We start from the raw sequence: 22252 nt of genomic DNA, 5'->3' as shown, positions 1-22252 counted from the left end.
ATACAGACTGAAAATGAAAGGATGGAAAAGATATTCCATACAGATGGAAGCCAAAAGAAAGCAGGGTTAACTAAGCTTATATCAGACAAAATACACTTTAGGGGGAAAACCATAATAAGAGACAAAGAAGGTCATTATATAATGATAAAGGGGTCAATCCAACAAGTGGATAACACTGGTAAATATGTATGTGCCCAGCATAGGAGGACCCAAGTATATAAAGCAAATATTAACAGACATAAAGGAAGAAATAGACAACAATGCAATAATAATAGAGGACTTCAGTAACCCACTTTCAATAATGGATAGAGCATCCAGACAGAATATCAATAAGAAAACATTGAACTTCAAGGTCCCATTAGACTAGATGGACTTAACAGATATTTACAAAAGGACATTCCATCCCATGCAAAGAATACATATTCTTATCAAGCACACACAAAATATTCTTCAGAATAGATCATAGGCTAGGACACAAAACAGGCCTTAAAATTTTTAAGAAGACTGAAATCATATCAAGCAACTCTTTCTACCACAATGGTATGACATTAGAAATCAATTACAAGGAGAAAATTAGAAAATTCATAAATGTGGAGATTAAACAATCAATGGGTCAAGAAAATCAAAAGAAAAATAAAAATATATCTGTGACAAATGAAAATGGAATTAGAGCATACCAAAATGTATGGGATGCAGCAAAAAGAAGTTTCATAACAATAAATGCCTACATTAAGAAACAAGAAAGATCTCAAGTAAACACCCTAACTTACACTTCAAAGAAGTAGATAAAAAAGAAAAACTAAGTCCAAAGTTAGAAGAATGAAGGAAATAACAAAGATCAGAGCAGAAATAAATGAAATAGAGACTAAAAAGTAGAAAAGTCAACCAATGGAAGTAAGAGTGGGTTTTTTTTAAAGATTTTCTTTCTTTATTAGAGCATGAGTGGGAGGAGGGGCAGAAGGAGAGGGACAAGCAGACTCCCCGCTGAGCAGGGAGCCCAATGCGGGGCTCAGTCTCAGGGTCCAGGGATCATGACCTGAGCCGAAGGCAGACATTTAACTGACTGAGCCAGAGTTAACCGACTGAGCCACCCAGGCACCCCCTTAAGAGTGGTTTTTTGGAATAAACGAAATAGGCAAACCTTTAGGTAGACTCACCAAAAAAAAGGATTCAAACAAATAAAATCAGAAAGGAAAGAGGAGAAGTTACACCTGATACCACAGAAATACAAAGGATTGTAAGAGAACTATGAACAATTATACACCAACAAATATAGATAACTCAGAAGAAATGGATAAATTCCTGGAAACATACAACCTACCAAAACTGAATCCTCAACACAATATTAGCAAACTGAATTCAACAATACATTAAAAGGATCGTACACCATGATTATGTGGGATTTATTCCAGGGATTCAAGGTTGGTTCCACATGTGCAAATCAATCAGTGTGATATACCACAAACAAAATTAAGGATAAAAATCATATGATCATCTCAATAGATACAGAAAAAGCATTTGGCAAAATTCAATAGGCATTTATGATAAAAACTCTCAACAAATTGGGTATATATGGAATATACCACAACATGATAAAGGTCATATATGAAAAGCCCACAGCTAATATCATACTTAATGGTGAGAAGCTGAAACTTTTCCTCTAATATCAGTAACCAGACAAGGATGCCCACCCCACTTTCATCGACCATAGTACTAGAAGTCCTAGTGGGAACAATTAAGCAAGAAAAAGAAATAAAACGCTCTAAATCAGAAAGGAAGAAGTAAAATTGTCTCTATTTACAGGTGACATGATATATATAGAAAACTTTGAAGACTTCACCAATAAGCTCTAAGAATTGGTAAACAAATTCAGTAACAATGCAGGATACAAAATCAATATAGAAGAAAACCCCAAATGTTTATACACTAACAATGAACTACCAGAAAAAGAAGTTAAGAAAACGATCCCATTGACAATTACGTCAAAAGAATAAAATACATAGGAACAAATTTAACCAAGGAGGTGAAAGACCTATACATTGAAATCAATAAGACAATGATGAAATAAATTGTAGAAGACACAAACAAAGGGGTGCCTGGGTGGCTCAGTCGGTTAAGCGTCTACCTTCAGCTCAGGTCATGATCTCAAGGGTCCTGGGATCGAGCCCCGTGTAGGGCTCCCTGCTCAGTGCGGAGCCTACTTCTCCCTCTCCTCCCTGCTTGTGCTCTCTCTCTCAAATAAATAAATAAAACCTTTTAAAAAAAGACACAAATACAAAGATACTCTATGTTCATGGATTAGAAGAATTAATGTTTAAATGCCCATTTAGTTGCTACTCAAAGCAATCTACAGATTTAATGCAATCCCAATTGAAATTCCAAAGGCATTTTTCACAGAAATAGAACAAACAATCCTAAAATTTTTATGGAACCACAAAAGACCCCAAAAGCAATCTGAGCAATATAGCCAAAGCACTCATGAGAAGGAAGAACAAAGCTGGAAGCATTACATTTCCTGGTTTCAAACTACCTTACAAAGGTATAGTAATCAAAACAGTATGGTATTAGCATGAAAACAGACACATAGATCTACAAAGAACAGAATAGAGAGCTTAGAAATAAACCCACACAGATATGGTCAATTCATTTTTGACAAAAGAGCCAAGAATGTACAATGAGGAATGGACAGTTCCTTCAGTAAATGGTATTTGGAAAACTGGACAGCCACATGCAAAAGAATGAACTGGACCACTATCTTATGCCATACAGAAAGATGTATTCAAAATATGAATCAAAAACTTGAACATAAGAGCTGAAACCATAAAACTCCTAGAAGAAAATATAGATGGTAAACATCTTGACATAGATCTTGGCAGTGATTTTTTTGGGATATAATACCAATCAGAGGTAACAAAAGCAAAAATCAACAAGTCAGGCTACATTAAACTAAAAGGTTTCTTCAAAGCAAAGAAAACCATTAAGAAAATGGAAAGGCAATCTATGAAATGCAGGAAAATAATTGCAAATCATATATCCCATAGGGAGTTAACATCCAAAATGAATAAAGAACACATACCACTCAATGGCAAAAACAAACAAACAAACAAACACATAATCTGGTTAAAAATAGGCAGAGGATGTAAGTAGATACTTTTCCAAGGAATATATGCAAATGATCAACAGGTATGAAAAGGTGCACAACATTACTAATCATCAGAGAAATGCAAATGCAAACTACAATGAGCTATTACCCCACACCTGTTAGAATGGCTGTTATCAAAAAAGACAAAAAATAACAAGTATTGGTGAGGATGTGGAGAAATGGGAACCCTCGTGCACTGTTGGTGGGAATGTAAATTGGCACAGCCACTATGAAAAACAGTATGGAGGTTCTTCAAAAAATTAAAAATAGAACTGCCATATGATCCAGTAATTCCACTCCTGAGAATATATATGAAGGAAATGAAGTCATTATCTTGGAAAGTTACATGTATTCTCATGTTCATGGCAGCATTATTTACAGTAGCCAAGATGTGGAAATAACTTAAGTGTCCATCCATGGATGAATGGATAAAGAAAATGTGATATATATGTACAATAGAATGTTTTCAACCATAAAAAAGAAGGAAATCCTACCATTCACAATAACTTGGATTGACCTTGGAAAAAAACAAACTCATAGATACAGAGAACAGATTGGTAGTTGCTAGAGGTGGGGGGTAGGGAGTGGGTGAAATGGGTGAAGGTGGTCAAAAGGCACAAACTTATGATACATATGATACATGTCTTTCTCTGATTGACTTATTTCGCTCGGCATAATATCTCACTGATATGAAGAATTCTTAATCTCAGGAAACAAACTGAGGGTTGCTGGACTGGTGGGGGGTGGGAGGGATGGGGTGGCTGGGTGATAGACATTGGGGAGGGTATGTGCTATGGTGAGCACTGTGAATTGTGTAAGACTGTTGAATCACAGACCTGTACCCCTGAAACAAATAATACATTATATGTTAAAAAAAAAAAAGAAGAAGAAGAAGAAGATAGCAGGAAGGGAAAAATGAGGGGGCGGGAATCGGAGGGGGAGATGAACCATGAGAGACTATGGACTCTGAGAAACAAACTGAGGGTTCTAGAGGGGAGGGGGATGAGGGATGGGTTAGCCCGGTGATGGGTATTAAGGAGGGCACGTATTGAATGGAGCACTGGGTGTTATATGCAAACAGTGAATCATGGAACACTACATCAAAACTAATGATGTAATGTATGGTGATTAACATAACAATAAAATATTAAAAAGGCACAAACTTTCAGTTATAAGATAAATAAGTTATGGGCGTATAATTTCCAGCATGAAGACCATAATTAGACTGCACAGGCATACCTCAGATATTGCAAGTTCAGTTCCAGACTACCCCAATAAAGCAAATGTTAGAAAAAGCAAGTCACACGAATTTTTTGGTTTCCAAGTGCATAGAAAAGTTATGTTTACACTATAGTATACTAAGTGTGGAATAGCATTATGTCTAAAAACAATGTACTTACCTTAATTAAAAAATATTTTATTGCTAAAAAATGCTAGCCATCATCTGAGCTTTCACTGAATCATTATCACTGATCACAGATCACTACAACAAATATATTAATAATGATAATGTTTGAAATATTGTGAGTTACCAAAACGTGACACAGAGACACCAAATGAGCAAATGCCAATAGAACTTTGCTCGACACAGGGTTGCCACAAACCTTCAATTTGTAAAACAAACAAAAAAACCCCCACATATCTGCAAAGTACAATAAAGCAAAGCACAATAAAACGAGGTATGCTTATATTGTGTATTTGAAAGTTGCTAAGAGAGTAGATCTTAAAAGTTCTCATCACAAGAAAAAAATACTTGTAACTATGTGAAGTGACTGGATGTTGACTAAACTTATCGTGGTGATCATTTCACTATGTATACGTATATCAAATCATTATGTTGTGTACCTGAAACTAATACAATAGTATATGTCAATTATATCTCAATAAAACCGGCAAAGATTAAAGTAAAAAAAGATGGGAAAAAAAGAAAAGGTATAGTTTTTATCTTTAGTGGTGCTTGAGGAAAAGCAGATTTAATTAAAAGATTTAGAGATCAATGAGATGTAGAAATATTGAAAGGCTTCCTAGGTACTTTGATGGGTGTTAAAATAAAAGGTACTCATTCCTTGTTATGTGTAATTTTTTTTTAATTAAAGTGCTCTCTTTTCTTTATACAAGTAAATCAGTAGCACGTGCATTGTTAGGGTCGGTTTTTAGAAAGAGAAATTTCCTAAGGTTTGTCATGAAAGTGGAGAGAAAATAAAAGAGCAATATGCAAAAGTGAAATGAGCTGTGAATGACAACAGGCTCAATCAAGAAAACAGGGTAATGTGATGTGGTATTTAGTGTTGTGATGGGAGGATTTGGGAAGCCTAGTTTTTCACACCAGCCCCAGGTGGCACAGTCAGCCCTGGGGATGTAGGAAAATACAGGTGCAAAAGGGGGAGAACAGCTACAGGGTGGGTGTCCCATGAAATGAAATCCTCACATTGAAAAAGCCTAGTTTATTTTGGTGTGTTGAAGAGTTTATTAGCGTTCAGTTTAAAAAGATTTACACCTGTGGTATACCAAGACGCAGGAGTTCTTAAAGAAGTTACCCTTTAGGGTTTGGTCCTTGGTTTAGAATTTGTGGAGCCTTGGTATTTTTGTTGTTGTTGGTGGTGGTGGTAAGCGATTTAAGAATTCATGATCTTGGGGCGCCTGTGTGGCTCAGTGGGTTAAGCATCTACCTTTGGCTCAGGTCATGATCCCAGGGTCCTGGGATCAAGTCCCCTGTTGGGCTCTCAGCTCAGCGGGGAGCCTGCTTCTCCCTCTCCCTATATCCCTTCCCCCACTTGTGCGTGCTTTCTCTCTTTCTCTCTGTGTCAAATAAATAAATCTTAAAAAAAAAAAAAAGAATTCATGATCTTGGTCTAGGGCTGGTAATATCGTATCACTTCCTTGTCCCTCACAAAAATGGTTCTCGGTAAGGTACAGAGCTGTCAGGGCAAGCTGAGGGTTCTCGTGAAGTTGCAAAGCCTCAGTTTCGTCAATGCCACCAGCTGCTTCTATTAGAAGACACAGCCAAGTACTTTTCTTTAGGATTTTTCTTTCATTGAACATCAGCCCATGTCTTATGTAGAAATTTTGTCAGTTTAAATAGTTTATTAGTAAGCCTAGAGTATTCTTGGGATTATTTTTTACAGAGACTCTGAAAAAAGAGCAGTAAATCAATTTTAAATTGTGCTGCTCACGGAAGCCAGTTGGGATGAGGTGGGCTCCCAAGAGCCACTTCAACCGCCATTTCATGGTAAGTGATCGTTCTAGGAAGCTTAGCAGATAGATAAGGTAAATATATTGAGTGACAAACTGAAAAGTCACTTACTGTTGTTTTCAACAACTATGTAAAGAGTACTTTCAGTAACCAGGCGTATTAGTGCCTCTCTACAATTGGTAATATAATTGAATATTCCCCCAAACAGGTTTACAAATGACTTTTCTAAAATAGAGTCTATGTATTAGGCTTTTTCAACATGAGGATTTCATTACATGAAATCTTTCATTCATTGATAGACTAATTTATACATGTGACTGTTTATTGATTGCACTATTGGGTACTATTTGTGCTGGAGGTATTGCGGTTGGTACTGGAGAGGAAGATAGAAAAGGCTTTTGTTTGCAGAGTTTACATTCTAAAGCGGAATAACACCAGTAGCCACGTAAACAAATCCATAATAATATTTCAGAAAGTGACTTAGTGCTATGAGGACAGATGAATGGAATGTTAGGCAGCGTAAGTGGAGAGTGAAATGATTTTAGGTAAGATAGTCAGGAAAGCATTAGAACAGAGACCAGAATAATGAGAGACAATGATGTATAAAGTGTGCAAGGAAAGCATCGCAGTTAAAAGAGCAAGAGCAAAGGCCCTGAGGCAGGCAAGGAACTGGATTATATTAGGACCTTGAGTTTATGTATTTATTTTTAGAGAAGGGGAGAAACACAGAGGGAGAAGGAAAGAGAATCTTAAGCAGGCTCCACACTCAGTGCAGAGCCCCATGCAGGGCCTGATCTCACAACCCTGAGATCATGCCCTGAGCCAAAATCAAGAGTTAGATGCTTAACCGACTGAGCCACCCAGGTGCCCCTAGGACCTTATAGAGCAACATAAAGATTTTGGAATTTACTCTAAGTTTTATGGGAATCCAGAGGAGTGATGTGATCATACTTATATTTTAAAAATAATTATGGCTGCTCTTTGGAGAACAGATGATAGAGAGTAATAGGAGAAGCAGTAGAAGAAGCTCAGCTCAAAGGCTAACAGTGTCATTTGCATATGCTTATAATGATGCTAGGAACAGAATGATGCAATGGAGAAATGGACCACTTAAAGATATATATATATATATTTTTTTAAAGATTTCATTTATTCATTTGAGACACAGAGATAGAGAGAGAGCACGAGCAGGGGGAGAGGCAGAGGCAGAGGCAGAGGGAGAAGCAGGCTCCCCGCCGAGCCAGGAGCCCGACGCGGGGCTCGATCCCAGGACCCCGGGACCATGACCCGAGCCGAAGGCAGACGCCCAACCATCTGAGCCACCCAGGCGCCCCCACTCGAAGATATATATTGAAGGACAAAGCCTTGGGACCTGCCAAAGAAATGGATAAAATGGCTGTGTTCCAACACTCACGTCCTGTTGTTGTCCGCACAGTTGACTTTTAAGTGATTTATTTCTCCAAAGTGAGATTTCCTTAAAAATCTCCATTTGGACTAAGTAGCTAAGTGAGAATTTGGAAGTAATAGAACACACCACTAAACAAATTAACAAGAGAGTTCTACATTTAATGATTTAGATTCATGGTATGTGTGGCTTATTGAAGCAGAAATTCAATTACTTTCTATGGACAGTGGTTCAGGAGATCTCCAGTGTAGATAGAGTGACCTGGCCCAGTTGGCCTCTCCTGCCTCTCGGCCTTTCACTCAATCCACCCCAACCATGTTGATCTCTCTATTCCAATAAGTCAAGCTCTTTCCTCTTCTAGCATCTTTGCATTAGCTCTGCCTCTTCCTGGGAAGTTCTTTCATTAGTCATTTTGGGCACATGCCAGCACCTGCAAGATTTCCAGGGGCCTGGAAAAAGTCCAGGGGCTGGGGAAATGAATATTGTCTCAAAAATATGACAAGAAAATTGCAAAAATAGAATTAATAAATTTAATTAAATAAATTAAATAAAGATAGTTAAATTAAATAAATTTAAATTAACTATCTACAAAACATAATATATGTTAACTCCATTCATTGCTAAATTTGAATATTCATAAAATTTCATGATACTGGAAATAATTTTTTGGTCAGATTCCTGAGTATGCTGAAAAATTATAACCAAATGTAAATTACATGCATTACTAGTGGCCAAATAAAATCTAAAGGCAAAATTATAATATCCATTTGAAGGTTTTGCAGTGAAAAAATATATTTAATTGACATGGATGTACTTTAATATGTTTGCCATGATGTGTAATGGAGTTTCCAACATTAAAATTATCAAGGTCCTTTAAAAGTGTTCAGATGGCCCTGCTTGGCTTCCCATAGTGGAAAGGGTAAAAAAAGAGAGAATTTCAAAGATTCTTCATGTATTTTTCTCTCTTGCCACACCCTTGATTGCCAACTCAACAAAATAAATAAGGAGTGGTCTAGCTATTTAGAAATACACAAGAACTTAAAAAGTTTTTTTTTTAATTTGAGTATGGTTGACACATGGTGTTACATTACTTTCAGGTGTACAACATAGTGATTCAGCTTCTTTGTACATTATGCTGTGCTCATCACAAGTGTAGCTACCATCTGTCACTATATAACACTATTACTATATCCTTGACTATATTCACTATGATGTGCCTTTAATTCCTGTGACTTATTCATTCCATAACTGGAAGGCTGTATTTCCCACTGCCCTAACTCAGTGCCACCTTTTTTTGAGGGCAACTTGGCAGTAGATGCTCATTTTTAAAATTTGCTTTGACCAAGCAATTCTGCTTCTAGAGATTTATCCTAAGGAAATAATTGGACCAGTACACAAAGATATATAGGGATGCATATTATAGCAGCATTGTTTATAACAGTGAAAAATGGAGCAACTTCGAAAGAGTTCCATAATTGGAGCTAGGCTTTATTCTCAACATTTTTTCAATATGGAGAGATGTCAATGAAATAGTTGTAAAAAGGAAAAAAAAAAAAAAAGAGGGTTGCCTGGGTGGCTCAGTCAGTTAAGTGGCCAGTTCTTGATTTTGGCTCAGGTCGTGATCTCCTGTGGATCAAGCCCCACCTCCACTCCCCACTGCATGTGGAGCCTGCCTAAGATTCTCTCTCCCTCTCCCTCTGTCCCTCCCCTACCCTCAACTTGTGCATGCACTCTTTTTCTCTCTCTCTTAAAAAAGGAACATGTTTATTATGATTTTATAATAATTTTTTTTAAAGAAATAGAAGTGAGTGTTTATGTGTGTGTAAACATAAGGAAGTCTGGAAGTATTTATACCAAAATGTTAGCAGTGATCATCTTTAGGTAGTAGAACTGCGAATTTTTACTTTAAAAAAAAAAAAAAACTTCTTTATGGCCAGATTGTTTTTTCCAGTAAATGTAAAATTTATATAATCCACTAATATAGTATAGTTATTTCTGTTTTGAGATATAATATTATAGAAATAACAAATGAGTTAAAATGCCACCTTTAATTCCACAATATCAACAAGACAGTCAACTCCCTCAAATATTTCTTTGATGATTGCAAAAACAAAATGAAAAGGATGACATTAGAGAGGCTTAGATTTATTTACATGTCCTTTTGCAGATGAATATAACTTCTGAATGGTTTCAAACCAAAACCAGCTTTATGTTGCTCTTCTATTTTTGTGGAAATGAGCTTTGCAGAGCTGTTCTTTTCTGTGGGGTCCTTGAAAATAGTAGAATATTGCTTAGGTTTCTAAGAAATGTAAATATTGGTACATTATCTTGTCTTGTGGCATATTGGTAGTGAGACTTCAGACACATTGTCTAACTTACTAAACTTTTTTTTTTTTTTAGAGAGAGAGAGTGTGAGCGCATGCATGTTCGAGAGCGGGGGCGGGGCAAAGGAGGGGGAGAGAGAGAATCCCAAGCAGGCTCCAGGGTCAGACACAGGGCTTGATCTCAGGACCCTGAAATCAAGTCAGGTGCTTAACCAACCGAGCCACCCATGCACCCCATTACCAAACCTTTCTTAAGGAGATGGGATCAGTTGTTGAAAATGGCTCAGTCCCTGGGTGAATTTGCCTTGAAGGAACTTTGTGGTCCGAGTATTCTCCCACTTACGTTGGTTATGTGTATCTGCCCTTCATATAAAAGAGCCTTTTTTATGGAGATGGGAAAGAGCCGCTGGGGAAATGCAGGAAGAGTGATTTCTTTAAGTGAGAATAACCTCAAAACCTTGTCTGTGTTCATTATAGCATGTAAGTAACTATGGTTTTGTAAAACTTGCCTTCTTCCCAGTTGAGAAGCCTCACTCATGTGCTCATTTTATTCAGCATTCTTTAAATGTCTTTAATATCAAGACAGAGTGGAAAGGACATTCAAGTAGAAATCAGAAGGCCTGGTTTCTAGCTTTTTAGTGACTGTGTAATCCTGGGGCCAGCAACTCAGCTATTGGGTTTTTCATCTCCATAACCCAGTGTTAAGGATCCCTCATGGCCTCCCAAATGACCTTGACTCAAAGGTCAAATAAGATAATCTAGCTGTTGGAAAACCATGATGTCCTGCGACAACACCAGGTGCTTCTGTGAGGTGCACAGGTTCTGAGTGCTTTAGGGGATGCAGGGATGAATAAGATATGATCTCTCCCTGCAGAGAGGCTTCCAACCTAGTCAGGAAAACAGGTCGTTGGCAATATGTGAGATTAACAAGGGAGGAGGAGGCAAAGGAGCTGTGTTATGGGTAAGTATAGAACTGTGGAGACCTGAGTTACATTATGGTGTCATCCATTTTACCAGAAGTAATCTTGTCCTAGTGGAAAGAATTGTCCCCATTCTCTCATTAAATCTTGTAATTACATGCAGGAGCTTTTTTACTGTTCCTTTATTTTTGAGGCACTCTTGAAAATCAACATGAATGAAACTAAGGGTCCTGATTCCCAATGCATTCTGTCTCCAGAATTTCTCCCCAAAAGGCTGATGTGGACTGTTCTTTTTCGTTTCTCTGATTCTAACAGAGAAGTTCAGCTTCATTTTTGCCTTTATGAACCTATCTTGACTTAAACAAGCAACAAAGAGGAGCAGTTTTATCACTTAAAGGATGGCAGTCTGTCAAATTCTCACCTCTAAAACTCCAGCTGAGTAAGAACATCAGCATATTCAGAAGGGGAAAAGCTGACCTAATATTACTGGCTTTCAGCCAGTCTTGAATAAATCATAAACAATTGAGTGAACTTGTACTATGAATGGTCAAGATTTTTAAGGCAGAGATGTCTGTGCTTTTCTTGTGTTATTTTGCTTCCAATTAAGTTATCAGGATAGGTGAGGTGAAGGTGATAACCACTACACTACAGAAACAAGGCAGAAGGCATGAACAGACACTTCTCCAAAGAAGACATACAAATGGACAACAGACACATGAAAAAATGCTCAACATCACTTGTCATCAGGGAAATACAAATCAAAACCACAATGAGATACCACCTCACACCAGTCAGAATGGTTAAAATTAACATGTCAGGAAACAACAAATGTTGACGACGATGCAGAGAATGGGGAACCCTTCTACACTGTTGGTGGGAATGCAAGCTGGTGCAGCCACTCTGGAAAACAGTATGGAGGTTCCTCAAAAAGTTGAAAATAGAGCTATCCTACAACCCAGCAATTGCACTACTGAGTATTTACCCCAAAGATACAAATGTAGTGATCTGAAGGGGCATTGCATCCCAATGTGGCATAGCAGCAATGTCCACAATAGCCAAACGTGGAAAGAGCCTAGGTGTCCATCAACGGAAGAATGGATAAAGAAGATGTGGTGTATATATATACAATGGAATATTATGCGGCCATCAGAAACAATGAAAATTTACCATTTACATTGAAGTGGATGGAACTGGAGGGTATTATGCTGAGCAAAATAAGTCAATCAGAGAAAGACAATTATCATATGGTTTCACTCATATGTGGAATATAAGAAACAGCACAGAGGATCATAGGGGAAGGGAGGGAAAACTGAATGGGAAGTCATCAGAGAGGGAGACAAACCATGAGAGACTCTTAACTCTAGGAAACAAACTGAGGGTTGCTGGAGGGGAGGTGGGGGGGGATGTGGTAATTGGTGATGGGCATTAAAGAGGGCATGTGATGGGATGAGCACTAGGTGTTATATGCAACTGATGAATTATTGAACTCTACATCTGAAACTAATGATGTACTATATGTTGGCTAATTGAATTTAAACTAAAAAAAAAATATATCAGGATAGGTATCATATGGTACCATGAAGTATGGCAAGCATTTTGGTTAGAAAGCATTCAGGTCTAGCTCACAACAAAAACAAGAAAAGACGCAACTACTAGTAGAACAGATATTTGTGCTAAGTAAGAATTTTATTGTCACTGTTTAACAGATCTCATTTAGACTCTTGATCTTTTTAAAAGATTTTATTTTTAGTAATCTCTACACCCAATGTGGGGCTCAAACTCACCACCCGAGATCAAGAGTCACATGCTCTATCAACTGAGCCAGCCAGCCGCCTGAGACTCACTCTTGTCCTTTTATATCATTTTTATGTTGTTTCTTTCTTGGTGTCTTAGCACCTTTAAAAGCTTGTTATCGTGAGGGTAGCTCACAGAGCGCATCCTTCTCACTGTCTTTAACCAGGTTCATGGTTGACTGTAACCATGCAAAAGTTACGTGCAGGCAGCATTTACAAAACACAGCATTTCTTTCTGTTACTCTTAGATTTGCAAGGACACTAAACCATCTCTGAAGGGAGGAATTTACAAGGAACTGATTATGAAAATAATCTTAAATTATTTCAGAAATGCTGGGGTGAGGAAATACTGTGCAGGACATGAGTGAGAAAGTTCTAGTGGCTCTCCGTGGATTGCAGACTGTGCTGCCCTGCACGTGTGGTTTTTCCCAGTTGCCCAGGATAGATAGCATACCTTTAAAGTAAACAAGTCAATATATGTTAATTAATTGAATTTAAATTAAAATTTATTTTTAATTTTTAAAAAATAAAGTAAGCAATTCAAATGACTAATTAGTTGGCTCCCTTATTTACCTTCCTCATAAGGGGCACTAGAAAGAGCATTTAACCCTTGAAGTCAAAAGCAACATTTACTTCTCATGGGGAGAAGCAGTCAGGACTTTTTTTCTTACTTAAAAGACTCTGGAATTTATATGGACAAGTTTGTGCCTATAGTTTACTAGTGTTTTTCTTCTATATTTATTCTTTTGTTTTGTAATGTTGCTGAAAATTGCATTCTGCAGCTTTGTGTTTGCGAGAATGCATCCCATACACTGTCACACAGCAGCAATCGTGGGTTTATTATCTCTAACACCAAAGTATCATTACACAGTAACTGAAAGTTAATGATTTTTAAATTAACTATATATGAAAGTTATTCAAAACTGCAGCATTTTCTTCTCCATCTTTTAACAATAGAAAGATAGAGAGATCGTGTATTGGTTAAGAGGTTTTAGAGTTGGGCAGAGCTGAGTTTATACCGAATCTCTACCATTTACTATCCCTATTTCCCCATTTGTTAACTAGAGATATTAGTCCTACTTCACAGAGTTATTGTAAGGATGGAACTAAGGATGATAATGTGGGTATTGTGTTTAGTACAGTCTGAAGATATGGCCTAGACTCAACAACGTGTGGGCATCTTTATTATTAACAATAAACAATTTGTAAGCCCTGGGTGTGTAACACCAGCAGTGATAAATATGACACATCCCTTCCTTTTATTGACCATTCAGCTAAAGCAGAGTTTGGGGTTCTTAACCATTTTATTCCTCTATTCATTGTCCAAGTGTAAAAACTGAATTTAAAATTGGTGAAGAGTAATTAGTCATTGTTAGGAAAAAGCTTCTTGCACTTTGTAACCTTGAGCCCAAACCCATGATGATCCTCTATATGGACAATGTTCCATCTTTAAATAACATCTTAATGTCTGCAAGAAGCAAGGTGAAGTAGTTAATCCTTATTTTGCTGACTCAGCAAAGGACAAATAAGAAAAAATATTAAATGCCTCAAAGAGATCACAGATTTTTGCACCATTCCCTTTTTATCAGCTCAGGCCCCTGACTAATAGGAGCTACTGCTGATGTGTGGTATTGGCCCTGCTTCACAATAGCAGTACCAAGCATTGTGGCAGACAAACCCCAGTGGGGTTAACCCTGGGAATGTTTACATTGACCCATATTAACCACAGTGAAAATGTGTCCATATTTTAATCTCCTCTGATGGATGATAAATTCCTTGAGCAGCTTGCTCTAAAAAAGTAATTGTGCCTGTCTTCAAACAGTTTACAATTACATGGTACTCAACTGGGACCCAGTAAAATTTTACTGACTTGAGGCACAGTCATTAAAACTACATTATGATGTTTTCAGTATTTAATGCCTAAGCATTATGGAACACTACATCAAAAACTAATGATGTACTGTATGGTGACTAACATAACATAATTTAAAAAAAAAAAAAGAAAAAAGTGCCTAAGCATTGAAGACTATTTGGAAAATTAAAAAAAAGAAAAGAAAAGCTGTGAACTAGTTTCCCACCACCAACTAGAGCCACTGCAAACATTCTGGTGAATTTCCTTTATGCATCATTTTGTGGATTTTTAAAAATTTATTTTCTCATAAGCATGTTAATGTGATTACATTACCTTCATAAATATTTGAAATATGGATGATCTGTCAAGTGTCTATCCCAGTTTACTTAAGGATTCCATTTTCCCTGTAGTTTGACATTGAAATGGTTACCAATTACTATTATAAGTAGACCTGCAATATTCATCATATTTTATAAAACTGTCCTTGAATTTAGGATTATTTCCTTTGTATAGATTCTAAGAAGTGAGATTAATGAGTCAAAAGGTTTACACTCATGAACGATGTATGAGTGAGTACCCATTTTTAAATATATTTGACAACTCTAGGTATTAACTTTAAAAAAAAAACATTGCTTCTTTGATAGGCAGATTGTTTTAATTGCATTTATTAGATTGACTGAAATCCATTCTCGAGCTTGGCAAGATTTAAACAGGGAAAATGAAGCTATTTTGGTGTATGGTATGAAATGAAGAGCCTCGTTTTCCCTTAATACTTCGCTGTTTTTAATCTTCTGATTCCCACCTCTGTCTTTCAGTTTCACGGGAGATTCTAAACTTGCGTCAAGTATGCGCTATGTGGAAACACAGTCAATGCAGATAGGAGCATCCTATATGATTCAGTTCAGTTTGGTGATGGGCTGTGGCCAGAAATACACTCCGCACATGGACAACCAGGTGAAGCTGGAGTACTCAAACAATCACGGCCTCACCTGGCACCTGGTCCAAGAGGTAAGTCTGTTTTCTCTAATGCTTGTGTAGGCTCCTTCTTTTTACATAGGAAGCAGAGAGTTACAATTCCAAAAGTTTAGGTTTGGTTCAAAAGGAACAATGTTATTTGTAACTTAGCATTGAAGTCAAGTCAGCAATAAGGATTCCACATTCTGCACTATCAGATACTAAATTATAATTGAAAATAAAAAAGAAATGAGAATAACTTCAGGACTGGGTACTCTAGGATGGTGTTTGGAATATTATTTTCTCTAACCCTCCTCTTCCATAAATTTTCTCTAACCCTTCCTTCCTCCTTCCTCTCTTTCTTTTCTCCCTATAGCATGTCTTCATCTGTTCTTTTCTAACTCTCTTTACCTGTAGGTAGTCCATATTAAAAATTTGGCACATCTTGCCTTTAAAAAAAAGAAGAAAGAAATACATAGATCCAGATTCTTAGGATCAAATTGTACTTCTTTATAGACACAGTAATCTGACATTACAATACATGCATAAATAGCACAGTGATTAGAATAATTTTGCCAAATGCCAGTGTTATGATAAAAGGTCAAAATATGGATCCTAATCCATGTCCATTTTTATATGTGAGAATTAAAAGACATTTAATTTCATGGTGACACTTGTTTCCCCGTTATTTCCCAAATATTTCAGCTTCACAGAAGGAAGAATCATGGATTGCATCCATATTGCAAATAGTTAAGATTATGACATTAGATTTCTCTAAGGCCTTTTGCATTTATGGTGAGTGAGTCAACACATTGTCCCTGGAGGAACGGAAGCCAAGTTTAATTTTTGCCTTCCTCTCTCTTAGGAATGTCTTCCAAGTATGCCGAGTTGTCAGGAATTCACGTCAGCAAGTATTTACCATGCCAGTGAGTTCACGCAGTGGAGAAGAGTCATAGTGCTTCTTCCCCAGAAAACTTGGTGAGAGATGACATCCGTAGTGACTTTAACTTTTACCATCTCTGTTAGCGCAACTTGAATATGAAGAAGAGTTAAGCACAATGGCAAGATGAATTTTCTTTGTCATCAAAAGACCCAGATCTTTCTTTTATACTGAGGATATTTGAAAAATAGAGCTAATGAAAATTTGATTTCCAAACCGTCCTACTTTTTTTTTATTATGTTAATCACCATACATTACATCATTAGTTTTTGATGTAGTGTTCCATGATTCATTGTTTGCATATAACACCCAGTGCTCCATGCAGACTGTGCCCTCCTTAATACCCATCACCGGGCTAACCCATCCCCCTACCCCCTTCCCTCTAGAACCCTCATTTGTCCTACTTTTTTTTTAATTTTCGTATGGTTGACACACTGTTACATTAGTACATCAGGTGTACAACTCAGTGATTTGACAGCTCTGTACCTTATGCTTATGTATGTCACAGCACTACTACCATGCCACTGACCACATTCCCTATGCTGCGCCTTTTATTCCTGTGACTTATTCATTCCCTAAACGGAAAACTGTATCTCCCACTCCCCTTCACCCATTTTTTCCACCCTCCCTACCCCGGGGCAACCAACAGTCTGTTCTCTGTATTTGTTGGTCTGATTCTGCTTTTTGTTTATTCAATTTTTTGCATTTTATTTTTTATAATTTTATTTATTTATTTGAGAGAGAGATAGCACAAGCAAGGGGAGGGGGAGAGGGAGAAGCAGATGCCCCGCTGAGCGGGGAGCCCAATGTGGGGACTCAATCCCAGGACCCTGGGATCATGACCTCAGCAGACGCATAACCGACTGAGTCACCCAGGGCCCCTGTTTTATATTTTAGATTCCACGTATGAACGAAATCATGTGGTATTTTTCTTTCTCAGTCTGACTTATTTCACTTAGCATAATACCCTCTATGTCCTAGCTTTTTCTGACCTCCCTTTCTGCCCCAACTCAATGAGCTGTTCCTTTAGGTTTGACATATGTTAAAAGGGAAGGATACAGCATCCAGAATCTCCTATGTCAAGACAATTTGCATTTCAAGGCTGTTTTCTCGCTGCAAAGCCCTACTTTTTTATTTCAAAAGCTTAATACACACTTTTTTTACTATTCACATTCTCTCAGTAACCATAAAAATCATCCCCCAAGAAGCTAAAGCCTCAGTAATTAGGGGGAAATTTAAATATTTGATAATGTTTAAGAGAAAAACACCTTTTTCCCCTAAATATTACATAATTTTGTTAGATGGATTGCTCTGGGCATCTGCTGGTGAGGAATAGATTGTAGGAGAACAAGTGAAGACAGGGAGTTGAGTTAGAAGTTCCCAGGCATTCCATGTTTAGGTGGCTTGGAGTATGACTGTAGCAGACAAGACAAGAGCCGTCATTGTGAAATACATTTTAATCAAATAGGGCTTGCTGATGCACTCCGTGGGAGCTGTGGTAGAAAAGGAAGAATCAAAACCAGTTTGTAAATCTGAGGCCTAGGTAAACTGACCGAGGTGGGGAAGCCTGGAGAAGGAGTGGATTTGGGGCAGGAAATGAAGCATTCTGTTTCTGGGATGCAGAGTTTAAGATACTTATCTATCCAAGCAGAAATGTCGAGAAGCCAACTGGACTTATAGATCTGGAGCTCAGAAAAGAGGTTTGGGTTGAAGCGTTAAATACCATGAGTACTGTTGGAAGCCCTGTGACAGGATAAGCTTGCCCAAGAAAGAAACTTAGACTAGAAATTAGACTAGAAATTAGAAGCTCTCAGTCTGTCCTTACCAGTGATTAATTAATCACATGATTTTAACGATTCACAACCTCTTCAAGCCTGATTTCTCATGAGTAGAATGAAGTTTAATGAGATGATCTTAAAAGTCCCTCTCAGTTCAGGAATTCTAAGATTCTGTGATGTGGGTAGTAGGAAAAACATGAAAGAGACAAGAATTGTATTTTTCTGTGGCATCAGCCTTCCAAGAGCCCTTTTGTAAAGAGAAAATTACTAAATAAACCCTTCTTCGATTATTTTATGTGGAAGCTAGGCTCTACACAAAACAATTAGTTAGATAACAACCCAGAATTATTATTACACGTCCTTTAGTTGGAGATTGAATTACTGAATTATAGAAGAATGTCTCCTTGATTATTTTTAAGGATTCATCATTATGTCAGTTGGAATAAAATGCTTGAAATTTGATTTCCACAGGTTTTTTTATATCCAACTGTGAGCCATTTCCTAGATATTCTGTTAATGCTTTGTATAACAAGTTGCTACTTTCTCTAACATCCTACTTTTTTATGTCTACTGCTGGGAATATAATCAGGATTTGTATTTAATTTCAATGGTATTCCAAGCATATTTATCATGATTATAAAAAAGCAACAGATCAAACAATTGAAATAGTAGTCATACTTGCTGTAAAGCTACTGAGGCTTTTTCTTTATGATTATTTCACCATTAAGTGTATCACCCTCATTATTTAAAAATGTTGATTTTAATTTATTGACATGTAAGGTATAATTTCAAAATTATGATGGTAAGTTCATCTTGATAGTGTATCTTAGAGATGTCTTTTCATCCCCAGAAATGTTATAAACTATTATTCTTTTTTTTAAAGATTTTATTTATTTGAGAGAGATAGAGCACATGCAAGAGAGCACAAGCAGGGAGAGGGGTTAGGGGAGAAAGTGAGGGAAAAGCAGACTCCCTGCTGAACGGGGAGCCCAGTGTGGGCTTGATCCCAGGACCCTGAGATCATGACCTGAGCTGAAGTCAGATGCTTAACCAACTGAGCCACCCAGGCACCACTAAACTATTATTCTTAATTAATGTAATTTAGGCAGTATCCAAAAAATACTGTCCTTTATCAAAAAAAGAAAAAAAACACCTTTGCATGTTATTTCACAGATTGTATGTTGCATTATTATTTCCTAGCTTACTAGATAGTACCACTGAGTTGAAAGTTTTAGTATAGTCAGAAAAATCAATTCTCATCAATGTTTATTAGACACTTGAGAGGAAATCTATTTGACCCTTAAACACTTCAGTTCCAACACTGCCTGCCACATGTTGGGTACTCATTAAATGTTGGGGCATTGAATAGAATTCTAATTCAGTGTGCCTCGATGTCTATAGATTATTCATGCAACCATTTGCCTTTAAATCCATGTAACTGAATAACTGAACTCTGCTTTTCCAAATTTTTTTCAAAGCCCTGGGTAAAGAAAGTAAAAATATTTTTTAAAAACGAACAAACCCAATAAGATATTTTCTTTTAACATTCCTGCTAATACTTAAACTAAACATGATTGCTATGTATAAAAAAAAAAAAGTGTTCATCTGGTTATTATCATTGGTTTGGGATTTATAATGTTTTTTAAAAGCTCTGCTATAAAGATAAAGTACATTTAGTATCCCTGGCATTCTTGATAACTTTATTATATTCATTTCAAACTTTTGCAAATAGCATGTTGTTCTTAAGCATTGGGGAAAACAGTGCAGTTTAGTTTGAAGCAGTTTTCCTTTTGGCAAATCTTCGTTCTGCTGCTTTGATTCACACATACACAACTCTAAATTGAATACACACAAGCAAATGTGGTCCCCACATTACCAAAAATCTGTTAACTTTGGAAAATATGCTAGATAGGACAACTTGGAGTGGAAATATTGAATATATATACACCTGCTTAGAGAAATTATATTGTATATGAACTGAACATTTGTTACCAGTGAAAATTAATTTTGTTTTTATGAGAGCATTTACATAAGACAGGGCCTAATGAGACCCAAACAGCTGTCAGTTGCTACTTCATAAACAAATCTACACCTAATGACTGAATAAGTTTCAGAAAAATTGGGTAAATGTAATTACAGTAACTCTGAAGGTGGAAAATACAATTTAGTCAGCCTTCATTTACCTCAGTTCCTCAGCCTTGATACTTAATACCTAACTACCAAGAGATGACATGATGCTATTTTAATTCAGTCTAGAAGTTTATATGGGAAAAAAATCAAAGACAAGACTGACAAGTTTTGTTGCTTTGAGGAATCCATAGAGTTTGGGTTTTAAATGCAAGTCAACTTCATTTCATGATCCATCAACTTCATTTCACAATCTTCATTTCATGATGGTCCCACTTTCAGACCCAATCCGAAGCGCACAAAATGTTCCTTCTAAGAATGCTTAGATCTGAGAGGGGGGGTGGGTTGGCAAATTAAATATTTGTATTGAGGGCAATATTTAGCAGTGATGCAGCTGCAAATCAGTGAGATCACACCTTGTGTTCTCATGTGTGACCAGCTGGAGATTGCTCACACAGCTAATTTTTTTTTCTCACTAAAAACAAAGCCAATATTCAACCTCTTCTGCTTCCTTTTCTGTTAATTAACATCAGCACATTAAACTGTGGATTGTAATTTTAAATGGAAAAATCCACTTTAAGCTTTTTATCTTAAGGAAATAGTCTCTTTTTCAAGAGTTCACAAGATGCACGTAAGGACTAATTTACTTAGTAAAAGAATTTAGAATGTGTTTACGTGACTGTTCAGAAACATACATAAACTGGGAAATCTGGGACATGTCTGAAACCCTCCCACCCCATTTTATTGTTTGAAATATCAAAACTTCAAAACAATGTATGCCATGGGTTTCACGTAGGCACGTGACTAGATAGGAAATAAACCATCACCTCAGTCAACAACCACCAGAACAATCACTAAATTTATGAGCTAGAAGGGATCTTAGAAATTGGTTTGCCCAATCCCTTTATTTGAGAGGTGAGGAACTAGAAAGCCTGAAGGCTTAAATTTCTCACTAAAGGTCACACAGCTGATAAATTGCAGAGCTAGAGTCCAAGGGGCCAAGTCCCCAGACCCCTAGCACATTCTTTACTCCATTACCTACAGAAGGCAGAAACAGGCTGCCCTTTCCTGGCCTGTTCATCTACTTATTGACTCATTTTTTTAGCAGTCTCTTTTGGTACACCTACTTTATTCTGTTCCTGTGCAAACTGTTGAGACAAAAGATAGCCCTGTCCCCAAAAGAGCTCACAGTCTAAACACCTGTGGCCTCAGACTTGACTCAGATTATCAGTCCTGACAAGATACAGTCATCTTTCCCTTGCATGAAACTTAATTTGCTTCTCCTCTGTAGGGCTCCATGCTCTAAAACAGTGTACCTACTTTTATAGTAGGATCTTCTACAAACCATTTCTTAACGGGACTATGAAAATTGTGATGGCTATTAGATTTCAAATATAAACTATTACCATAGAGGAGGTGTATCTCTGTCATTGTATATATCTTGACGAGTGCTGATATGCAGCAAATCAGTGTCTACTGGATGCATCCTGGAATTATCCTACTAGGAATGAAAATGCAACATATTAGCCACAGATCATTGGCAAAATAAACAATCAAGGCTTAGTCTGGATTTTAACAATCTGTTACATACTTAGGGAGTATTTAATATGTGGGTAATTGATGCAGTAGACGTTAAGGGATCATTCAGAGCAGTTAAGATCAAGTGTATGTGTAGACAGTGTGCTTAGGGAGGGTTTAATCAATGGAATGGAGCATGCACATGAATTCTGCAAATCCTTTTTGTTTTCTTTTGTTTTGCACTTTGACCAAAAAGAACTAATCACAATCCCTGAAAATTTCTAGAGGCAAAAAATATGATGGGAA

The 22252-nt window shown here is 37.0% G+C and overlaps 1 protein-coding gene across 2 annotated transcripts in view; it reads left to right on the top strand.

The window, feature by feature from the left end:
- The window catches only part of RELN (reelin), a 496941-nt gene that overhangs the window by 352952 nt on the left and 121737 nt on the right, over positions 1-22252 (top strand). For both annotated transcript variants that reach the window (XM_032402324.1, XM_032402325.1), the window contains exons 21-22: positions 15445-15637; positions 16449-16561. In XM_032402324.1, coding sequence (XP_032258215.1) covers positions 15445-15637; positions 16449-16561 — 306 coding nt within the window. The remainder of the gene's footprint in view (positions 1-15444; positions 15638-16448; positions 16562-22252) is intronic.

Source organism: Phoca vitulina, unplaced genomic scaffold (genome assembly GCF_004348235.1).
Source record: "Phoca vitulina isolate PV1807 unplaced genomic scaffold, GSC_HSeal_1.0 scaffold4, whole genome shotgun sequence".
NCBI classification, from domain to species: domain Eukaryota; kingdom Metazoa; phylum Chordata; class Mammalia; order Carnivora; family Phocidae; genus Phoca; species Phoca vitulina.
Note: the sequence above shows the minus strand (reverse complement) of the source record. Positions and strands in the feature narration are given on the sequence as shown.